At 28.6% G+C, this 21,308-nt stretch overlaps 1 protein-coding gene across 13 annotated transcripts in view; it reads left to right on the forward strand.

Moving 5' to 3' along the window:
* Window positions 1-21,308, forward strand: part of LOC123265993 (disintegrin and metalloproteinase domain-containing protein 11) — a 153,640-nt gene that overhangs the window by 79,058 nt on the left and 53,274 nt on the right. For 10 of the 13 annotated variants that reach the window (XM_044730012.1, XM_044730008.1, XM_044730018.1 and 7 more), the window contains exons 6-18: window positions 380-449; window positions 585-731; window positions 2,449-2,655; window positions 5,123-5,197; window positions 5,298-5,470; window positions 5,795-5,964; window positions 9,120-9,283; window positions 9,507-9,674; window positions 11,539-11,843; window positions 14,599-14,718; window positions 14,847-14,925; window positions 15,132-15,227; window positions 16,820-16,988. In XM_044730012.1, coding sequence (XP_044585947.1) covers window positions 380-449; window positions 585-731; window positions 2,449-2,655; window positions 5,123-5,197; window positions 5,298-5,470; window positions 5,795-5,964; window positions 9,120-9,283; window positions 9,507-9,674; window positions 11,539-11,843; window positions 14,599-14,718; window positions 14,847-14,925; window positions 15,132-15,227; window positions 16,820-16,988 — 1,943 coding nt within the window. The remainder of the gene's footprint in view (window positions 1-379; window positions 450-584; window positions 732-2,448; window positions 2,656-5,122; window positions 5,198-5,297; window positions 5,471-5,794; window positions 5,965-9,119; window positions 9,284-9,506; window positions 9,675-11,538; window positions 11,844-14,598; window positions 14,719-14,846; window positions 14,926-15,131; window positions 15,228-16,819; window positions 16,989-21,308) is intronic. The other 3 variants (XM_044730021.1, XM_044730009.1, XM_044730014.1) reach the window with 1 other exon arrangement.

A 21,308-nucleotide genomic window follows, 5' to 3' on the forward strand; every position in this document is an offset into this window, starting at 1 on the left:
ATATTAAATTAAAAATTGTGGTTTTTACACTTTCTAAGTTAAGTTTTGTAATATTTACATTAGTGCCACCCCGATGTCCGCTGTATTGTTTAAAACTATAAAAATTAACCGGAATCCGAGTGAATTTTACAGTTTACTTTATTCCTCATAATGAACTCGAAAGTAATTACACCCCCCTTCAGAAAGAATTTTTTTGATCAAAGTTATTAATAGGTAATAAACCAAACACCTGAATAATTAATTTCCAATCAATGTAGCAATGGAATGCGAATGAATTTTAAATACCATCGATCAGAATACAATAGCACAACAAAGAATGTACTAGTGCTCAGTAATGGAATGATTGATGCCCGTAAATAATAAATTTAAATTGTTACAGGCAACTTTTGGCGCCGAATTTGATGCAAAAGGACTTCCTGGGGAACGGGGTCGAGCAAATGACAAAGCAGGTAATAGCCGGAATTTAGTTTTGTAAATTGTCGGTCAGAATCGTAATCACTGTTCCGGTGTGCTACATATTTATAGATGTTTGGTAATTCGAGTCTGAGAAAGTTTAGCTTCAGCTTTGGTAAATTTAATTCCAGGAAATCGAGCATTGTTACTACCACGGCACGGTTAAAGATTATCCAGGAGCCAGCGCTGCTTTCCACACGTGCAATGGCGTCAGCGGTGTCATTCACCTGGGTAATGAGACCTTCGTTATCCAGCCGTTCTACGGAGGCGATTTGTCGGTTAGTCAAATTGTTCAAAAAGGTCTTTTTTATAAAAGATTTTCATTGTAAATTTTGAAAAAATTTTCCCTATTTATGATGATAAATATTTAGGCTGCGTTCGAAAATGCTCTATTTCTAGAAACATAATTAAGAAATGACATTGTATCTTGTGAACTATTGACATTTTTAAAGATATAAGCTCATCCCGACATTACGCTCATCAAGACCTTTCATTTGAGTACCTGCATCAATTTTTCATATATTTTATATATTTATATATTTCACAAATACCATATATATAAAATATATAAAAAATGTCATGTGGGTACTTAAATGAAAGGTCTCGATCAGTGTAACATCGAAATGAGTTTATATCTTAAAAAATGTCAATAATTAAGAAATGACATTGTATTTTGTCAACTATTCACATTATTAAAGATATAAGCTCATCCTGATGTAACACTCATCAAGACCTTTCATTTGAGTACCCACATCAATTTTTCATATATTTATATATATTATATATATGTATATATGAAAAATATATCAAAAATGCATGTGGGTACACAAATGAAAGCTTTCGATGAGTGTAACATCGAGATGAGCTTATATCTTTAAAAATGTCAATAATTAAGAAGTACAGTGCAATTTAAAAAAAGTCATTATTTAATAAAGCAAAATTTTATTTATTTATTTACAGTTCACAAGTCACGGCAGTCACATAGTGACTGCACGATTGCTAGTAATTAATTAATAGAGATTAAAAAATTGGTAAATCCAAATGAGCCTTAAGAGCTTGTAGGAATTTATCGAAGTTTAGTTTGAATCTACAAGTTTTTACCATTAGTACTATAATTTTGGAATTTCAAAGAAAATTTCGATATAAAATAATTATTTAATGTATGCTGCAAGAATTGAAAAAATAATTTTGATAAGGCAATTATAAATAAACTACAAGAAATTTATTTTATTTACGATTATATTTTAAAACGCGTTTAAATTCTCCCGCGGATAAGATTGTTTTCATACGAATTGAACGCTCTTGTGGTCCGATAAGTGAATCATAAAAAAAGAACTAATTAAAGAGTGTATTACCGGCGGTCAGCCAGCGAAACAATTGAGTATAGTATCAGCTGTCTTGAAAGTGTGTTTAGAAATAAATTTTTATACATGGCTGCTCAAAGGACAGAAAATTTCTCCAACTGCTAGCCGAAAAAAATTAATTAAAATTAAACAAAAGAATATTAAGCTGCAATTTTCAATCCGCAAGTTTCCATGAGGCAGACGAGGAGATTAAAAAATAAATTGAGTTGAAAATTTTATTTTTTAAAAAGTTATCGTGTTTACACCTCCAAAAATACTTTAAAAATTCACACCAGCCATTAAAACCACTTTTTAGGTAAAAATAGTAATTAATAGATTTGAAAAAAAATTTTGATGAGATTAGGGATCATTTTTATTTCTACTAGTGCTTTTTAGATCATTTTTATGTACATTACGACTGTCAGATATGATTTAGTGGGACAAAATAGGAAGAATATTAAATTAAAAGTAAAATTGAGGGGGAATATTATTTACAATTTTTTCTTTTGATACTCGATCTCTTTGATTGAACCGCGAGGGGAAGCTCTAGAGAGAAGAGACGGAAAACAGGGTAAAGTTTGAAAAGTAGGTGGTTGAAGTGACTGAAAGAGGTTATCGAAGAAAATGAACTATATGCATACCTCTCTTTTAGCAGAGACATCCTCACGTTATATTTGAGGCTCGAACAAAGGTTAACAAAGGCTGCGGTAATGCTGGGGGTCTTGAACGACGTCTTGCTAAGAATCGACGCCAGAAGCATGTCCTCGGCCTATCCAAGACTGTCTCAGATCGATACAAGCGAGATGTTCGCGAGGCTACCAAGTACATCGAAACTGCTATGATTATCGACAAAGCTATGGTAAAAATCAATTTTATGTGTCAATTCTTTTATTTTATTTAAATTAGATCATATTTGAAAAAATTACCGGGGTAAAATCACCGATACGGTTAATTTACTCGGTAAATTTAACAGATGCTGGAAAAGTGGGTTAATTATTAGAGATACGACAATTTTACATTATCTGCAATATTTTAGCCAGAAATTGCATTTAAAAATCGACCTCCGGTCGATTTTTTACGACGGCATTTCAGGCTAAAATATTGAAAGTATGGTAAAAGCCCCAATTATTGACACTAAAAGAGACAAAGTTATGATTCGATTTTTTTTAAGCAATCAAATATCAATATCGTTGAATTTTGATTGTGGTAATGTCTAAAATAATGTTTTTACTAATCAATTTCTTTGATTAAAATGATAATCACTGATATTTACTAATTAATTTTAAATAATTAAATAGATTATCCGGATACACCAATTGTTGGCAGGTTAAAAAACTGATTGATCTAATTATTGACATACCTTCACCCCAATTATTGACACCTATACTAAGCATGCCTACAATCATCTGCTTATTCTTATTTATCCAAACTTATTATTAAGTAATCAATTTTATTAAAGTTTATTAATAACAATTTCCATAAATGATTGGTTACTTTTAAAAATATAAAAATTTATTTAAAAATAATTTATTGAATCAAAAGAGTTCAGTATGAGATTCAACTTAAAAATTATCAACTAGTTATTGACACCCATTATTTAAATATTATAAAGCATACAATTAATTTTGATTATTCAATTTTATAAATTTTTCATATATTGTTAATTAAGAAAAAAAAAGATGATATTATTAGATGAAGAAATGAATTTAAACTCGGCATTTAAAAAAAATGCTTTTCTAATCAAAGTTGTTAAGAAAATAAATGTTCGTAAGCTGGTTTGATGAACTGGTGCTCTTTATTTTTTTTTAATAATTAATATTTAATATTTTGAACTGACAGTAATTTTTTTCAATTTTTTAATTAATTACAATTTAATAACAATTTATATGATAGTTATTCTTATTACAGATGCTTAAATATATTTAAAAATAATTTAGGGTGTCAATATTTAAACCCCTGTCAATAATGGGAGCTTTTACCTTATTAAGTAATCAATTGTATTAAAGTTTATCAATAACAATTTCCATAAATGATTGATTACTTTTAAAAATATAAAAATTTATTTAAAAATAATTTATTGAATCAGAAGAGTTCAAACTCTTACAGTTAATTTTTGAGATTAAAGTCAAAAAAGGCGTGATAGCGCTGTCGAATGGCTGTCAATATGAGATTCAACTTAAAAATTATCAACTAGATATTGACACCCATTATTTAAATATTATAAAGCATACAATTAATTTCGATTATTCAATTTTATAAATTTTTCATATATTGTTAATAAAAAAAAAAAAAGATGATATTATTAGATGAAGAAATGAATTTAAACTCGGCATTTAAAAAAAATGCTTTTCTAATCAAAGTTGTTAAGAAAATAAACGTTCGTAAGTTGGTTTGATGAACTGGTGCTCTTTATTTTTTTTTAATAATTAATATTTAATATTTTGAACTGACAGTAATTTTTTTCAATTTTTTAATTAATTACAATTTAATAACAATTTATATGATAGTTATTCTTATTACAGATGATTAAATATATTTAAAAATAATTTAGGGTGTCAATATTTAAACCCCTGTCAATAATGGAAGCTTTTACCTTATTAAGTAATCAATTGTATTAAAGTTTATCAATAATAATTTTCATAAATAATTAATTACTTTTAAAAATATAAAAATTTATTTAAAAATAATTTATTGAATCAGAAGAGTTCAAACTCTTACAGTTAATTTTTGAGATTAAAGTCAAAAAAGGCGTGATAGCGCTGTCGAATGGCTGTCAATATGAGATTCAACTTAAAAATTATCAACTAGATATTGACACCCATTATTTAAATATTATAAAGCATACAATTAATTTCGATTATTCAATTTTATAAATTTTTCATATATTGTTAATTAAAAAAAAAAAAGATGATATTATTAGATGAAAAAATGAATTTAAACTCGGCATTTAAAAAAAATGCTTTTCTAATCAAAGTTGTTAAGAAAATAAACGTTCGTAAGCTGGTTTGATGAACTGGTGCTCTTTATTTTTTTTTAATAATTAATATTTAATATTTTGAACTGACAGTAATTTTTTGCAATTTTTTAATTAATTAGAATTTAACAAAAATTTATATGATAGTTATTCTTATTACAGATGATTAAATATATTTAAAAATAATTTAGGGTGTCAATATTTAGACCCCTGTCAATAATTGGAGCTTTTACCTTACACAAAAATTGAATTTAAAAAAAAAAATCATCAATTTATCTTGTTTTTATCTGTCAAAATATATCTAAAGCAAATATAACTTAACTTAAAAGCAATAAAATAATATATTTTCCAGTTTGACAAGAGAAACGGAAGCACTCGATCGGAAGTAGTTCATGACGCCATCCAAGTTGCCAATATCGCTGATTTGGTGAGTCTCCCATTTTCCGATAAAAGGCTCCAGATAAACAAAATTTGTCACGCTACTTCTAACAACTCACATTACTTTTTTATAAATATTCTACCCTCAGTACTTCCGAGGTCTCAATACGCGGGTGTCTGTAGTCTACATCGAGACCTGGCAGGGCGGTAACAAGGCCGCAATCGACTCGACCATGGAAATTGGCCGAGCACTCCAGAACTTCAACGACTACTTGCTCCGGAACATGTACCTAGTGACCTCGGACACGACGCAGTTGCTTACGTAAGTAACTCCCTCTGTTTTCATTGGCCATAAGTCCTGTTTAGTTTCTCCCAATTTTCCTATTGACGAATCTTGAGCGATATTTGCTCCCGACAAAAGCAAACTAAATAGTCTTGAGATTTGAGGGCGAGTAAACGTCGTCGTAAAGCACACAACTTTACTTCAATAGAAATAAAAAGAGCCAGTTGAAAGAGGAATTTCGATAAACTAAAACACCTTCTTGCTATTTTTGTTCCTTCTTCGAAATATTACTTCGATTGGCGAGCTTTGGCTTTGTGAAAATATTTATGAAGATGAAATAAGCTTTTATTTGAACAATTTCAGGGGCGAGACGTTCATAGGCGGCGAATCGGGAATCGCTGTGCCGGAAACTGTCTGCAGCACGAAATCTGCTGGAATAAGCGTAGATTTGAATACATATGAGCCACATCTTCTTGCTGGAACTATGGCGCACATGATAGGTCACAATATCGGCATGGGTCACGACGATGGAAGTCAGTATTACTTTTTAATTTAATATAAATCTTATATGCACAGAAAAAAAGATTCACTTCAGCCAAGAAAATATTTTTCTTCTTAATTATTTTCTTGAGCAAAAAAAAATTTTTTTTTTGACAAGAAATTTCACTTATTCCAACAAAATTAATTCTCTTGCTTTAAGAAATACGGATCTTGATCCAAGAAAATTTATTTAAGTCAAGAAAATCTTGTTGTTTTGAGAAAATTCAGCCTCTTGTTCCAAAAAATATAGTTTTTAATAAAAGTTAATTTTCTATGTACCTGAAGTTCCGATCGTTTTTTTATGAACGAAAATAAAAAAAAAATTTTTTTTCTTTTGAAACTGAAAATGGTTTTTCGGCTCCAAATAAAAACAAATAGCCCTAAAAATGATATATTGACTCCTCTAAAAACCGAAACTACCCTTACAGCCACCCCGAAGACTTGAGAGTTTTTTTCAAAAATTCTAAAAAAATCCTTGCGAGGGTCCTTGGAGGCTGCCGATTTTTTAGAGTACTCCTAGTATCCCCCCACAAGATATAAAAAATCATCAGGAGGCTAACACCCCCGGAACTACCCCTCCAGCCACCCCAAAGACTTAGAGGTTTTTTTTAAAAATTCTGAAAAAATCCTTTCAAGGGTCCTTGGAGGCTGCCGATTTTTTAGAGTACTCCTAGTATCCCCCCACAAGATATAAAAAATCATCAGGAGGCTAACACCCCCGGAACTACCCCTCCAGCCACCCCAAAGACTCATAAATTAAAAAAAAATAAAGAAAAAATCCTTGCGAGGGTCCTTGGAAGCTGCCGATTTTTTAGAGTACTCCTAGTATCCCCCCACAAGATATAAAAAATCATCAGGAGGCTAACACCCCCGGAACTACCCCTCCAGCCACCCTAAAGACTTAGAGGTTTTTTTTAAAAATTATGAAAAAATCCTTTCAAGGGTCCTTGGAGGCTGCCGATTTTTTAGAGTACTCCTAGTATCCTCCCACAAGATATAAAAAATCTTGTCTTGAGAAAATTTCTCTCTTGCTCCAAAAAATTAAATATAAAGATAGAAGTAAATTTTCATTAATATTTTTATTGATTAACATGTCAAATGGGAAGATCAAATTATATTTCATCATTTTTTTTTCATTTAATATGTATAATTTCACGGTAAATTAATATAAAATGGGTATCAAATATTCTCGAGAAAAATTTTCTCAAGGTGATAAAATTTTTTTCTCAGCTGAAGTAGGTGGCGCTGCTTCCCTAAAGTATCTAAAAATCCTGATCAAATATAAAAATTTATTGTATCAAGTATTTATGATAATTTGAATTAAGAAAAAATGACTTCCACCAAGAATAGAATTTCAAGAAAAATTTTTACTTTGTCCAACACAACTTCGGTCTTCCTTCAGGTACCCGACAAATTTTCTTGAGCCAAGAATTTTGTTTTCCAGTCAAAAAATTTTTCTTTCTGTGTAGTAATGCTCGGAAGCGCTGTAGAAAATTTACAGATATTTTTTAGTTAATTCACTCTAAGCATTATATTTATACTGTTACTTAAAAAAAAAAAAAAAAAAAACTCCGTGGAATAAATTCTTTATTTTCTGAATAAAAATAAAAAAACTATGATTTGTTTAAAGGAAATATTTCTTCACTCCGCGTAAATAATTTTTTGTTACAATGAATCAATCTCGAAATTTACATTCTATATTGCCGGAAAATTAAAACATTGAAAGATAATGAGCTATAAATGAAAATTTACATGATAATATAATAGTATGAATAATTTGCAATGATGAAACTGAGAGCAATAGCTATGAAACTCAATACCAAGCTCTGAAAGAGATGGACTTTAATAGTTATTGATTCCGTCACATCAAAACGCGTTGAAAATCAATTTATTTACTAATTAAGAAAATTTTAATGATTAATCATTTTTAAAGTTTATTTTAAATATCAGACTGAAACAAAGTTACCAAATTGACTTTTTATAACAGTCTTTTAATTTTTGAATAAGATGCTGTTTAAATAAACTAAATATGTATCTTCAATAATCTATATCTATGCTCGTTAATAAAGAGACGTTTTTTAGACATTCTCGACCGAAAAAACTACAAAAGCAATAGACATCAAACTTATGTCATTAAATGCATTGTTTCTCAGTTAATGTTTCAAGTTTATAATATTTCGTCGATATTTTGTTAGTTGAGTAAATAATAACTTTTCATTCAAAATCGTTTCTTGAGTAATTTTATTAAAGTAAATGAAACGTAATAATTGTATTGTTGATTGACTAATTTGATATTTTTCAAGTTGAATAGAATCTTTATTACGATTACAGAGTTGTCAATATCCAAAACTAAAAATCATTTTTATTTAAAAGGATAAACTTTTAAGGGATTTTTATAATATTGATACCAATTACCCTTGCAAATAAAAAAATATAAACGTTTACAAAACTCCTTGAGAACATGATTACCGGGTGAATGCTGATGTAAAGTTTAAAAATTGTTTTACTAAAAAACATAAACAAATTTAAACTCAAGCCGAGCAAAGCGGTAGATTGATAGCTAGTTCATAATATGAGTGTTTAATTTAGTCAATTTTTTTGTTTGGTTGTAATTAAGTAGGAAACTTTTAAAAATATCCGGAGCTGTTAATGACTAAAACTTTAATAAAGATTTCTAATCAAAAAAATTTTAAACTTCAATTGTGAAAACTCGACTTCATTATCTTTTAACTGAAATAAAAAAAAAAAATGTCGGAGCTGGAAGTTTTATCGCAATAATTTTTTAACGAGAAAATGTTTTTTATAAAAATAAAAAATGGTCAAGAGATAAAAAAATAATTTAGTTTCAATAGTTGGAATAAAAATGAAAGCTGTAATTTTTTTGACGAATCCATAAATTTAGAATTCTCTTTTATTAAAAATATAAAATCCGTGGAAATATTAAATATTTTTTTATGATTTGATTTATTCATTTGAAAAATCTTTGAAATCCAAAAGAATGTTAATAATATGTTCGGAGATTTGTTAAAGATATCCAAAGTTTAGCGCTTATAGTCCATCTGTCGGTAGTTGTTCAAGATTGTTGACAGAGTTTAGCCCAATAAACACAATAATGTGTAATTCGTAAACAAGCTGTTGTACTTTCCAGGAGAGAATTGCTTTTGTCGGGACTGGCATGGGTGTATAATGGCCCAGTCGATCGTCGGAGCTGAAAACGTCCAGCCGTACAAATTCTCCGAGTGTAGCAAATCGGATTACGAGGAGGCTTTGAAAGCCGGACGTGGTATCTGTCTTTTCAACAAACCGAACGAGGTGAGAATATCCTTTTAAATTTTTTATCTCTCGGGTCTTACGACAGCTTCAATCTGCTTCCTTATGCATTCAAACTTTCGGCCCTTTCCGCTGTGGATAAAGGCTCGAGATAAAGGGTGCAGAGCAGATGCAGATACCCACCTAGATATCCAGATTTGGATTGCTGGTGTGTTTGCTCTAACCATAAACCCGCTTCCTACTCAAGTTGGTTTCACTGTTCCAGTTGGAAAGCAGATCATGCGGAAACAGGGTAATAGACGATGGCGAGCAATGTGATTGCGGGACCATCGACGAGTGTTCTAAGTATGATCCGTGCTGTGATCCAATCACATGCAAACTAACTTCTGGAGCTCAGTGCGCCAGGGGGCCTTGTTGTACTAATGATTGCAAGGTAAGTCACGCCCAGATCAAACTTCTCTCCCTAACTGTTTCAATTATTTGTCCTATTATCTTCCTGCGATGAGAAAACAGTTTGTTTGATTAAAATTTGTAGGATTATTTTAAATAATTTGAAAATAAGTAATTAATATGAACAAATTTGTTTGATTCAAATTTGGATTACTTTCAACCAAATACTATTTTGTTTTGGTTTATTTGATTGAATTCGCCGATTTATTTCATTCAAATAAGATTTATTAATAGTTAACAAATCTCGTTTGAAATAAATCATAAGACGTTTGTGTCGTTACTGTCGCTATTTGAGTTATCGTAATTTTAATACCTTTATCCTCGCCTGTTATAATTGAGTAACTTTGTATGTATACATAAATTTTTGATGAATTTAATAATGGAAAAAAAACTATCAAAATCCAACTCGGATCTAATAATTTTAGATTATTAGAAGATACCCCAATATAAATTATATAAATAAACTCATCCTCATTGCTTTGATAACTATAAAAATATGTCAGATATTATTTACTATATTACAGAGCATGATTTCTTTATCGACATTCAAATATCACATTTGTTTATAGTTAACAAATCTGATTTGACTGAAATATATGATTTTAAAGTATTAAAAGAATATTTGTTTTATAAACAAATAACTATTTCATTGAACTAAGTGCACGCTGAGAAAACAGTTTGTTTGATTAAAATTCGGAGATTTATTTGAAATAATTTGAAAATAAGTAATTAATATGAACAAATTTGTTTGATTCAAATTTGGATTACTTTCAACCAAATACTATTTTGTTTTGGTTTATTTGATTGAATTCGCCGATTTATTTCATTCAAATAAGATTTGTTAATAGTTAACAAATCTCGTTTGAAATAAATCATAAGACGTTTGTGTCGCTACTGTCGCTATTTGAGTTATCGTAATTTTAATACCTTTATCGTCGCCTGTTATAATTGAGTAATTTTGTATATATACGTAAATTTTTGATGAATTTAATAATGGAAAAAAAAACTATCAAAATCCAACTCGGATCTAATAATTTTAGATTATTAGAAGATACCCCAATATAAATTATATAAATAAACTCATCCTCATTGCTTTCATAACCCTAAAAATATGTCAGATATTATTTACTATATTACAGAGCATGATTTCTTTATCGACATTCAAATATCACATTTGTTTATAGTTAACAAATCTGATTTGACTGAAATATATGATTTTAAAGTATTAAAGGAATATTTGTTCTATAAACAAATAACTATTTCATTTAAATTATTACACTGAAACAATATCTTTGTCTGAAATAAATTCATTTAATTGTGTCAAATAAGTATTAGTGGTATTTAAATAAGAGATTTCTTTATAATAAACTCATTTGGTTCAAATAAATTGTTCTCTCATATAAAAAAATATTTTTAAACTTTGAAATTTTTTATCAAATATAAAAGCGACCTTTTTTTGAAGAGCGTTCAATTTCCTAAAAAAAAATATATATCATATCGACGTTCTAATTAGCAAATTGTCTAACTCCATTTTAGAGAATCTTCCATTGGTACACAAAAACAATTAATTCAAAATCGATTATCACTTTAAAAAACCATTTAATATCATTAATATTTAATAGAGATATAATATTTTGGTTTGAATCATTCAAATAATTTATAATTGGACTACTGCTTCATCAAAATGTTAAAAAATCACCCTCGAAAAAATAAGGAGTTAGACCAATTGCTAATTAAACCGTCGATATCATCCTGTAAGATGCTTATGTCAGGCAATATATAAAAATATGTGAAAATTTTTCGATGATAAACATAATGAATCATTATTAATGATGATAATAATGTAGTTACGTCAAATCGGTTACGTCTGCCGTGAATCGACGAACGAGTGCGACCTCCCCGAAGTCTGCACCGGCGAATCAGGGCAATGTCCGACGGACGTTTACAAGAAGAACGGAAAACCGTGTGCGAATAACCGGAGCTTCTGCTTCGCGGGCTACTGTCCTGATTTGAATGTCCAATGTGAAGCAGTTTGGGGCGATGATGTCAGCGCCGCTGACATGCAGTGCTTCGAGCAGTTCAACTCCAAGGGATCCATCAATGGACACTGTGGTACTGATGCTGAAGGACACTTCATCAAATGCGAAGCCGAGTAAGTTCTTTTTTCAAAAAAATAATACGTAGAAATACTTTTGTTATGCATCTTAAAATTAATTTTTAGATTAATTAATAACATTTTTGAAAAAATTTACTTATTAAATAATTATTAACATTTAATTGACTAACTAAAAATATAGCACTCTAAATTACTGGTGTACACTTGACAACACCGCAAGAGTACCCTAACCTTGAAATTTATTTTTGTCAAATACAAGACTTTAAAGAACGCAAATTCCGAGTGATTTTTCATAAAAAATATAAAATATCTCCGTAATACGTTCGGAAAGCTACTTTTTCATTGTTTTAATCTTTAGCTTATTATTTTTTCAATCAAATTCAATGAAAATAAAATTTTTTTAAAATCGTTAATTGCATTAAATTCTTAACCAAATACCGACTGGTGGAATCTCCATTTATGTAAAAATTACAATTTTCAAACCTAATTATTTGATTAAATATCCCGGAAATCTGTTTTTAAAATTTTTTATTAATTATTAGACTACATAGATTGAATTTACAAATTTTCAGGAAGTTTTAAAAATTTGACTACTTTGCTTGGATCTCCTTAAAATAAGATCCAAGTACCATTCTACTGTAAAGAATGTCTATAAAACAATATTACGTAGAAATACTTTTGTTATACATCTTAAAATCAATTTTTAAATTAATTAATAACATTTTTGAGGAAATTTCCCAAAAATTTACTTATTAAATAATTATTAACATTTAATTGACTAATCAAAAATATAGCACTCTAAATTACTGGTGTACACTTGACAACACCACAAGAGTACCCTAAACTTGAAATTTATTTTTGTCAAATACAAGACTTTAAAAAACGCAAATTCCGAGTGATTTTTCATAAAAAATATAAAATATATTCGTAATACGTTCGGAAAGCTACTTTTTCATTGTTTTAATCTTTAGCTTATTATTTTTTCAATCAAATTCAATGAAAATAAAATTTTTTTAAAATCGTTAATTGCATTAAATTCTTAACCAAATACCGACTGGTGGAATCTCCATTTATATAAAAATTACAATTTTCAAACCTAATTATTTGATTAAATATCCCGAAAATCTGTTTTTTAATTTTTTTATTAATTATTAGACTACGTAGATTGAATTTACAAATTTTCAGGAAGTTTTAAAAATTTGACTACTTTACTTGGATCTCCTTAAAAGAAGATCCAAGTACCATTCTACTGTAAAGAATGTCTATAAAACAATACTACGTAGAAATACTTTTGTTATACATCTTAAAATCAATTTTTAAATTAATTAATAACATTTTTGAGGAAATTTCCCAAAAATTTACTCATTAAATAAATATTAACATTTAATTGACTAATCAAAAATATAGCACTCTAAATTACTGGTGTACACTTGACAACACCGCAAGAGTTTCCTAACCTTGAAATTTATTTTTGTTGACTGTCTAACTAAAATGACTAAGATCTTCAAGCATTTACAAAACCGCGGTTACTTATGCTTTGAGTAACTGCGCAAGCGGTGTTGCCAAGTCAAATACAAGACTTTAAAGAACGCAAGTTACGAGTGATTTTTCATAAAAAATATAAAATATCTCCGTAATACGTTCGGAAAGCTACTTTTTCATTGTTTTAATCTTTAGTTTATTATTTTTTCAATCAAATTCAATGAAAATAAAATTTTTTTTAAATCGTTAATTGCATTAAATTCTTAACCAAATACCGACTGGTGGAATCTCCATTTATGTAAAAATTACAATTTTTAAATCTAATTATTTCATTAAGGAAGTTCGAGCGTAACTAATGAGTCAAAATAATGTTAAAATGTTTTTTGGATTTTAGTTTTCCCAATATTCGTTAAAATTCTTTATTTTTATTTAAAATCAGTTAAACAATTTAATAATTTATGATTTTTACTTATTTAATAAAGTCAAGTACTAAAATGACTTCGGTATTTATTACTTGCCGGAATAAATAAACAGATTTGGCAATAGCGCATTTGATTATACCCATAACTGAGACATAGATGAGTGTGTGAGTTAAGCATTTCTCTCTCTGTAACTATATTTCTATCCTTTTGTTTTTTCTCAGCTGTTGACGCGATGTTGTCAAATCTTTACTCGAATAAATGGTTGACGATAAACGAGTTACAAACATAAAATTTGACTTTAAATATTTCAAACATTACATCGGTAATGTATTATTATTAAATTGTTTTTATATTTTGCAATAATCCAATTTTCTTGTGTATAATTTTTTATCCGTTAAAGTTGGGAGATTAATATTGAAAAAAATAATTAAAGTCTCGACATAACGTTTGTCCGCCATAAGAGCCCGTGTATAAGGAGATAAAATATGTAATTTTTAAAATTTAATATCTAAGTAACTAAACGGTGAATCTTTTTTAAATTTTGGAATTAAATAAATTACGTATTTATTTATACGTATACTTCATTTCAAAGCTCAAAGTTGGAAATTATTTTTTACATTAGATTCGCTCGAACTTCATTAAAAATTCCGCAAACCTGTTTTTCAATTTTTCTATTAATTATTAGGCTACGTAGATTGAATTTACAAATTTTCAAGAAGTTTTAAAAATTTGACTACTTAACGTGGATCTCCTTAATTTTTAGCGGGCTCTTTAGGGTCATCCACAATTTAACCGAGCCACTAAATAACTCTTTGCTAGATTAGATCCACGATTAGACCCCAACAGATTAGAAGGACGTTAATTGGTGTAATTTGTTAATATTACAGAAACGTCCGCTGCGGTTCACTCCAGTGTCAGAAGGGGAGTAAACAGCCGGTGATCGATGGCATGCATGGCTCGTGGACACGAACCATTATATCCACCAAGGGCACTGAGTACGAGTGCAAGTGAGTACAAATAAACGATTTACGGGTGCTGTAAGATTTAAGGGTCTGTTGATGTTTAACATTCCGGTGGATAAATAGAATAAATCTTTGAGCGTTTAACTTAAAGAGGTTGTTGTTATTTTGTTAAGAGCCACCAGCAAAGTCGAGGGGATCGACGTACCGGGAATGGGTCTCGTACGTGATGGTACATCGTGCGGCGAACACTCGGTAAAACTACTTTGTTTGTCTTCATCAATTACTCCCTCTCGTGGTGGCGTCCTGTACTTCCTCCACCATACCCTTCTTTTCTCCAACTGTTTAACGTTGTTTCATTTACATATGCTGCTAATAAATCAAACTCCTATCCGAATGATCTGATGAATCATCATCAGGGTACTTTGAATACTCCAACCAAGTAATTTATCTGTTTCCAGATTTGCGTCAATCAAACTTGCACCAGCTCATTTCCACACATCGATTCGGGCAAGTGTCCAAGCAATAATGACAATATCGAATGTTCCGGCAACGGCGTAAGTTCCTTGTTTGTTTACATTTTAGAGTAGTTCTGATTGTCCGGTTTTGGTTTACTCCCTCTGCATATATTATAAGTGATTTTTTTTATGGATACAAATTTTTTTGGTTTGATTTTTTGGACTAATTTGAAGGGGATATTTAGATAAACAAAATTATAGCAAATTACAGCTATTTTTCTTAAATAAACAGAACTAATTGAGAGATTAAAAATTAAAATTATATTTGGTTTAAATCATGAATTTTGAAGAGTATGATTGATTTTTTAGGATTTTTTTGGTGAAAAAAATTTTTTTTTATCAAATTATTGAAACTTCTTAATAGTATACATTTTGACGAATAAAATGACTACTAATAAAAGTCATTTTCAACGAAGGAACAGTTTTAAAATCAAGATTAAAAATTAAAATTATATTTGCTTCAAATCACGATTTTTGATGAGTATGATTAATTTTTTGGGATTTTTTTTATGAAAAAAAATTTTTTTATTAAATTATTAGTACTTTTTAATAGTACACATTTCAACAAATAAAATGACTACTAAAAAAAGTCATTTTTATCGAAGTAACAGCATTGAAAGTAAAGTTAAAAATTAAAAGGGGTCTAATTTGCTCGAATTTGTTACTTTCAAAAAGTAGCATTGATTTTTTAGGATTTTTTTGATGAAAAAAAATTTTTTTGGTTAAATCATTGATACTTCTTAATAGTACATATTTCAACGAATAAACTGACCACTAAAAAAATTCATTTTCATCAAAGCAACACTATTAAAAGCAATATTAAATATTAGAAAGAGTCTAATTTGCTCGAAATTTTTACTTTCAAAAAGTACCATTGCTTTTTTAGGATTTTTTTGATGAAAAAATTTTTTCTTGATTAAATCATTGGTATTTCTTAATAGTACATATTTCAACAAATAAAATGACTACCAAAAAAGTCATTTTCATCAAAGGACCATTGTTAAAATCACGATTAAAAACTAAAAATAGTCTAATTTGTTCAAATTGTTACTTTCAAAAAGAACCATAGCTTTTTCAGGATTTTTTTAATGAAAAAAATTTTTCTCGATTAAACCATTGTTACCATCTTAAAGTAGACATTCTAACAAATAAAATGACCCCCAAAAAATTCATTTTCATTGAAAAAACATTATTAAAAACAAGATTGAAAATTAAAATAAGTCTAATTTGCTCAAATTGTTACTTTCAAAAAGTATCATTGCTTTTATAGGATTTTTTTGGTTATAAAAATTCTTCTCGATTTAATCATTGTTAGCACCTTAAAGTAGACATATTAACAAAAAAATTGACCATTAAAAAAAGTCATTTTCATCAAAGGAACAGTACTAAAAGCTAGATCATAAATTAAAAAGAGTCTAATTTGCCCGAAATTGTTACTTTCAAATAGTACCATTGCATTTTTAGGATTTTCTTAGTGAAAAAAATTATCCTCGATTTAATCATTGATATCACCTCAAAGAACACATTCTAACGAACAAAAAACCTACAAACAAAATTTTTTTCTATCGAACAAACCTTGCAAAAAGACAAGTTAAAAATCAAATGATCCAAAATTTGAATAAATGTCCCAGGTCTGCACCAATCTGAACAAATGTTACTGTAACATCGGTTGGAGCGGTACAGATTGTTCAATCCAAATGGACATACCAACTCTAGAACCTCTGACCACAACCACCGGCGCCCCTAGCAAAGCAGCGGATGCCGCGGGAACCAAACTCCAGAAGAAAGAGACCCCCTACGGTAAGTCCTAACCTCTTATTATTATTTACAATTGAACAATTAAAAAATTAAAAAATTTAACACCCTGTCGATAATCTTAACTATGATAACTATTAATTTTAGATTTATAGCTCTTTTATAGTTAGCTCTTCGATAAATGTTCAACATGGATATTACGTAAATGCAAACCGTTTGTCATTTAAAGTACTGGATTTTTATACGTAATCCATTTTGTTTTTGTCCAACATGGGAATGAATATCTATGTATGACTGAAAAATGATAATAATAATAATAATAATAATAATAATAAAACAAACGGGCGAGCTGAGAGATAAAAAGGCAGAGGATTACAGAAATATGTGAGGTTACCCATCAGACAAACCCCATGAGAGATTGAGCGTGAGAGCTGCTTCATACATTTATATATATATATTTATATATATTGTTCCCTCGAAAAAATATTTGTGAGCTATAGATTGGATAGATACAGCTTTTTAGATCCTCCTATAAAACCAACTATCATTCGAAATGAGAGACAGACAATACAAAATGCTTCGCGTATCTCGAGCGCGAAATTGATTCCTATTTATCGATAAATATACAATCCGGATTTTCAGTTTACATTTTTTATACATAGAGAATATCAATCCTGCATTATGGAATATTTCTATCGAACTAGCTAAGTGAATTATATCTATAAATTTATAAAACACGTTTTTGTACTTAAGCTTTTCTACAGGATCAAGAAAATGAAATAAAATTTAATAATTTTATTTATGACTGAATGAAATGTCGATAAAAAATTTAGTAAGATTTGAGCGAAGAAATAATATTATCAGATTGGTTTTTGATTTTTGTATAATATATACTTTGCATATTTAGCTCCCTTGGCGATCATAAAATAGGGGTGTCTTATCGGATTAAGGCTTTGAAAATCAATTCAGAAAAAATGAAATGAAAATATTTCGTGTCGAAATATTGTGGAATATTTTCATAATCAAAAAAATGTTTTGTGTTTTAAAAGTTTGAATTTTGTTGAAAAGAAAAAGATTTATTGAACATTTCTTCGGTGAAAAACAAATTAGATGATTTATAATATTTTTGATCCAAGAACAAAATTGTCTTGATTGATTCGTTGTCTTTAAAGTAGTCTTCTTAGCAAAAAGAAATTTTCGGTGATTCTCTGTAAGGACGTCTTAAATCTGTACAAAATTGTCCGACCAAATTATTTTTGATTTTATTAGAAAAAAAAATTAACAAGGGCTACAAAACTATCAGCTTAATCATTCACAGATTCGGTAGAATCTGGCACCAAGTTCCGTTCAAATCCGTTGTAAACGGAGCGCCAGACGACCGACTATGTTTACTGTAAGCAGAACGGTTTTTTGAGGCTGCGAAATTTTAATCAATTCTACGGTACTTTTTTTACCCAATTTGTTTATCATAACAGTAATTCATAATTTATTTCACCGTATTAATTAATTATATTCACTTATAACAATTTATTTACTTGAAATTATTAAATTTTATCAGCACATACTATAGCTCGCTCACAAATTTCGATCCTGACTTTTTTTTGATGGAGAAAGGTCAGCGCCACAGACTAGATAAAATAAAAATGTGTAGTAATCCTCCTATAGAAAAGCAACTACAGTTAAAAAAAGTAATTCACAGCTTACATTTACGGCCGCCAGGGTGCACTGGAATTACATCTACATAAACTGTAGCTTCAAGGGGATAGTTTGCAGTAAAAAATGCAGTCAACACGAGATTTAAGTTGTTATCAATTGTAAATTTTCATTATAATTACAAAAATACTAAAATCCGAACAAAAACAGTTTCACTGTAAAAAGTCGCGCCAAGTCCACGTTCATAAGACTATTAGGAAAAAATTTTTTTTTTCTTTACAAAAACATACAAAATAAAAAAATTAAAAAATCCAAGTAACCGATATGATTGTTTATGATTTTCGGAAATTAAAAAAAATTTTAGTGTAAATTTAAAAATAAAAAAAAAAATTTTAGAACGTTCTTGGTGTGCGTCATTGTGTATTTCAATTTTTTTAAAGTCCTAGTAAATAGATTTTACGAATTTCATTAAAAGTAAAATATTTTGCAACCACGCACACTAAATACGTTCTAAAATTTTTTTTTAATTTTTAAATTTACAATAAAATTTTTTTTAATTTCCGAAAATCATAAACAATCATATCGGTTACTTGGATTTTTTAATTTTTTTATTTTGTATGTTTTTGTAAAGAAAAAAAAAATTTTTTTTTTCCTAATAGTCTTATGAACGTGGACTTGGCGCGACTTTTTTACAGTGAAACTGTTTTTGTTCGGATAATAAATAAACAGCCGAATTAATTTTTGCTTTTTCGATATTTGTGTATCTTTTGCCATATAACATGACAGGGGACAGCTTGCCAGGGGACTGTTTTTTTTTATCAAATTGAGAAAAATCAAGCAAACTATTTCAATGCATTCAACTTTTCAAGTTCTCAATGAATGTTTACATTAATTAGAATATTATTAAAACTTATGGATCCAATTTTATAAATAAATTATAAATAAAAATAGCTGCCAGGGGACTGAGTTTTAAAGTGGCCCAGACACATATTTCCAGCACAAACGGTGCTTTGACACTAAATAAAATGCCGATAAAGCGCTAACAGCCCTATGGTTATTAACTCAAGGCTTGTTAGGTCCTTATAAACCTTACAAAAGGTACAATAACACGCTGGATTTTTTTTTTGGCTTTGAACTTCTGGCAGGGGACTGATCTTAAAATGCCTGGGACAAACTTTGGTTTAATGAATTTAATGAAACAAATTAATTTTCGGTACTATTTATTGAAGAAGATTGTTAGTTAACTAATTAAGTTTATAAACATTATGGACCAAATTATATATTATGGACGAATAACTTAAAATTTAATCTTAAAGTTTTAATTTTGGGAATGGGACAGCCCAAGGGACTGTTATTTCGGTGGTTTACGAATTTATAGCAAAAAAACCAAAATTTATTTCATTTTAGTTTTCAATGCTCCAAATAGATATGTTTTTTTACTTTCGTAATAAATTTTTTTTAGTAACAAAATAACAATTTTTTTAATAAAAAAAATGCCTGAGACAGTAAAAAACATCCTTACAGAGAATCACCCAAATATTGAAAGTATATTATTTTAGTGAGATACAGTAAAATGCGACATCGGAAGATACTACTCTAAAAAACTAACAATTGTTTCATTTTTCTTGAAGAATTTTATATTGGTTCCAAAAATAACTTTCTTATTAAAAATAACAAAAAGAAACTTAAAAAAAGAAACAAACTTTTTACTTAGAGCCATTCTGAAAATATTTTAGACTTATTCTTGATGGGATATAAAATGAGAGATATCGGAGGATTGTTGGTATTTTTTAAACAAGTCGAAAATGTCTTTAATCAATGGTATTGCGTATTTCAATCCAAGAAAAAGAAATTGTGGAATGAAGTATAGGTTATTTTGTTTGAAAATAGTAAATAAATGATTATAATAACTTTTAATTTTGAGGAAATCAAAAATTAATATCTTTATAACATGACTGTAGATCTGCGCATGCGCTGGAACGGTTCCAGCGCATGTGCGCCGAGTCCGCGCAATTTTAAACGACGAATCATTTATAAATTCACAACTTTATTTATTTTTAACTTTTTTGTATTAATACAGAACTTTAATTTCCTGTGAAAAATATTTTAAGCTCTGAAAAATTTCAATTTATTACCAAGAAAATTGTGGATTGAAAAAATTTATCTAAAAAATGTTAGTCATAAACTTTTGAATTAGAAAAATTACTATTGATATTTTTTAATTATATTCGAAGCTTGAAATGTGAAACAAAATCACAATACTTTTATTAGTTATTAAATTAAAAAATATTTTTATTTATCTTCAATATAATACAAAAATTCGATGAATTAGTAAAATTCTAAAGAAGAACTTTTCTCTCTATCCTAAATTTTTATTTGCGTAATTTTTTGAATTAATTCAAACTGAATAACTCAAAAGAAGAGTCAAATTTTCTAGAATATTTTTCTTGTATCCAATTCTTGATAAACAAATCTCAACAATTTTTATAAAATGATTAAGAATTCAATTTTTTCCAATTTATATTGCTATAAATAAAAAAACAGGAATAAAAATTACTATAAAATTTAATCGTCGACATTAAAGAGTATAAATTTTTTCAAGACTGCTTGCCGATTCACTTTTCTACTGCCATAAAGTAAAATAAGAGGAATAATTACTAAAAACAATTTTTATGGGTTACAACCTATTTTAAGCATTGAAACGACGGTAAA

Source organism: Cotesia glomerata, linkage group LG5, assembly GCF_020080835.1.
Source record: "Cotesia glomerata isolate CgM1 linkage group LG5, MPM_Cglom_v2.3, whole genome shotgun sequence".
Taxonomy (NCBI): Eukaryota; Metazoa; Arthropoda; class Insecta; order Hymenoptera; family Braconidae; genus Cotesia; species Cotesia glomerata.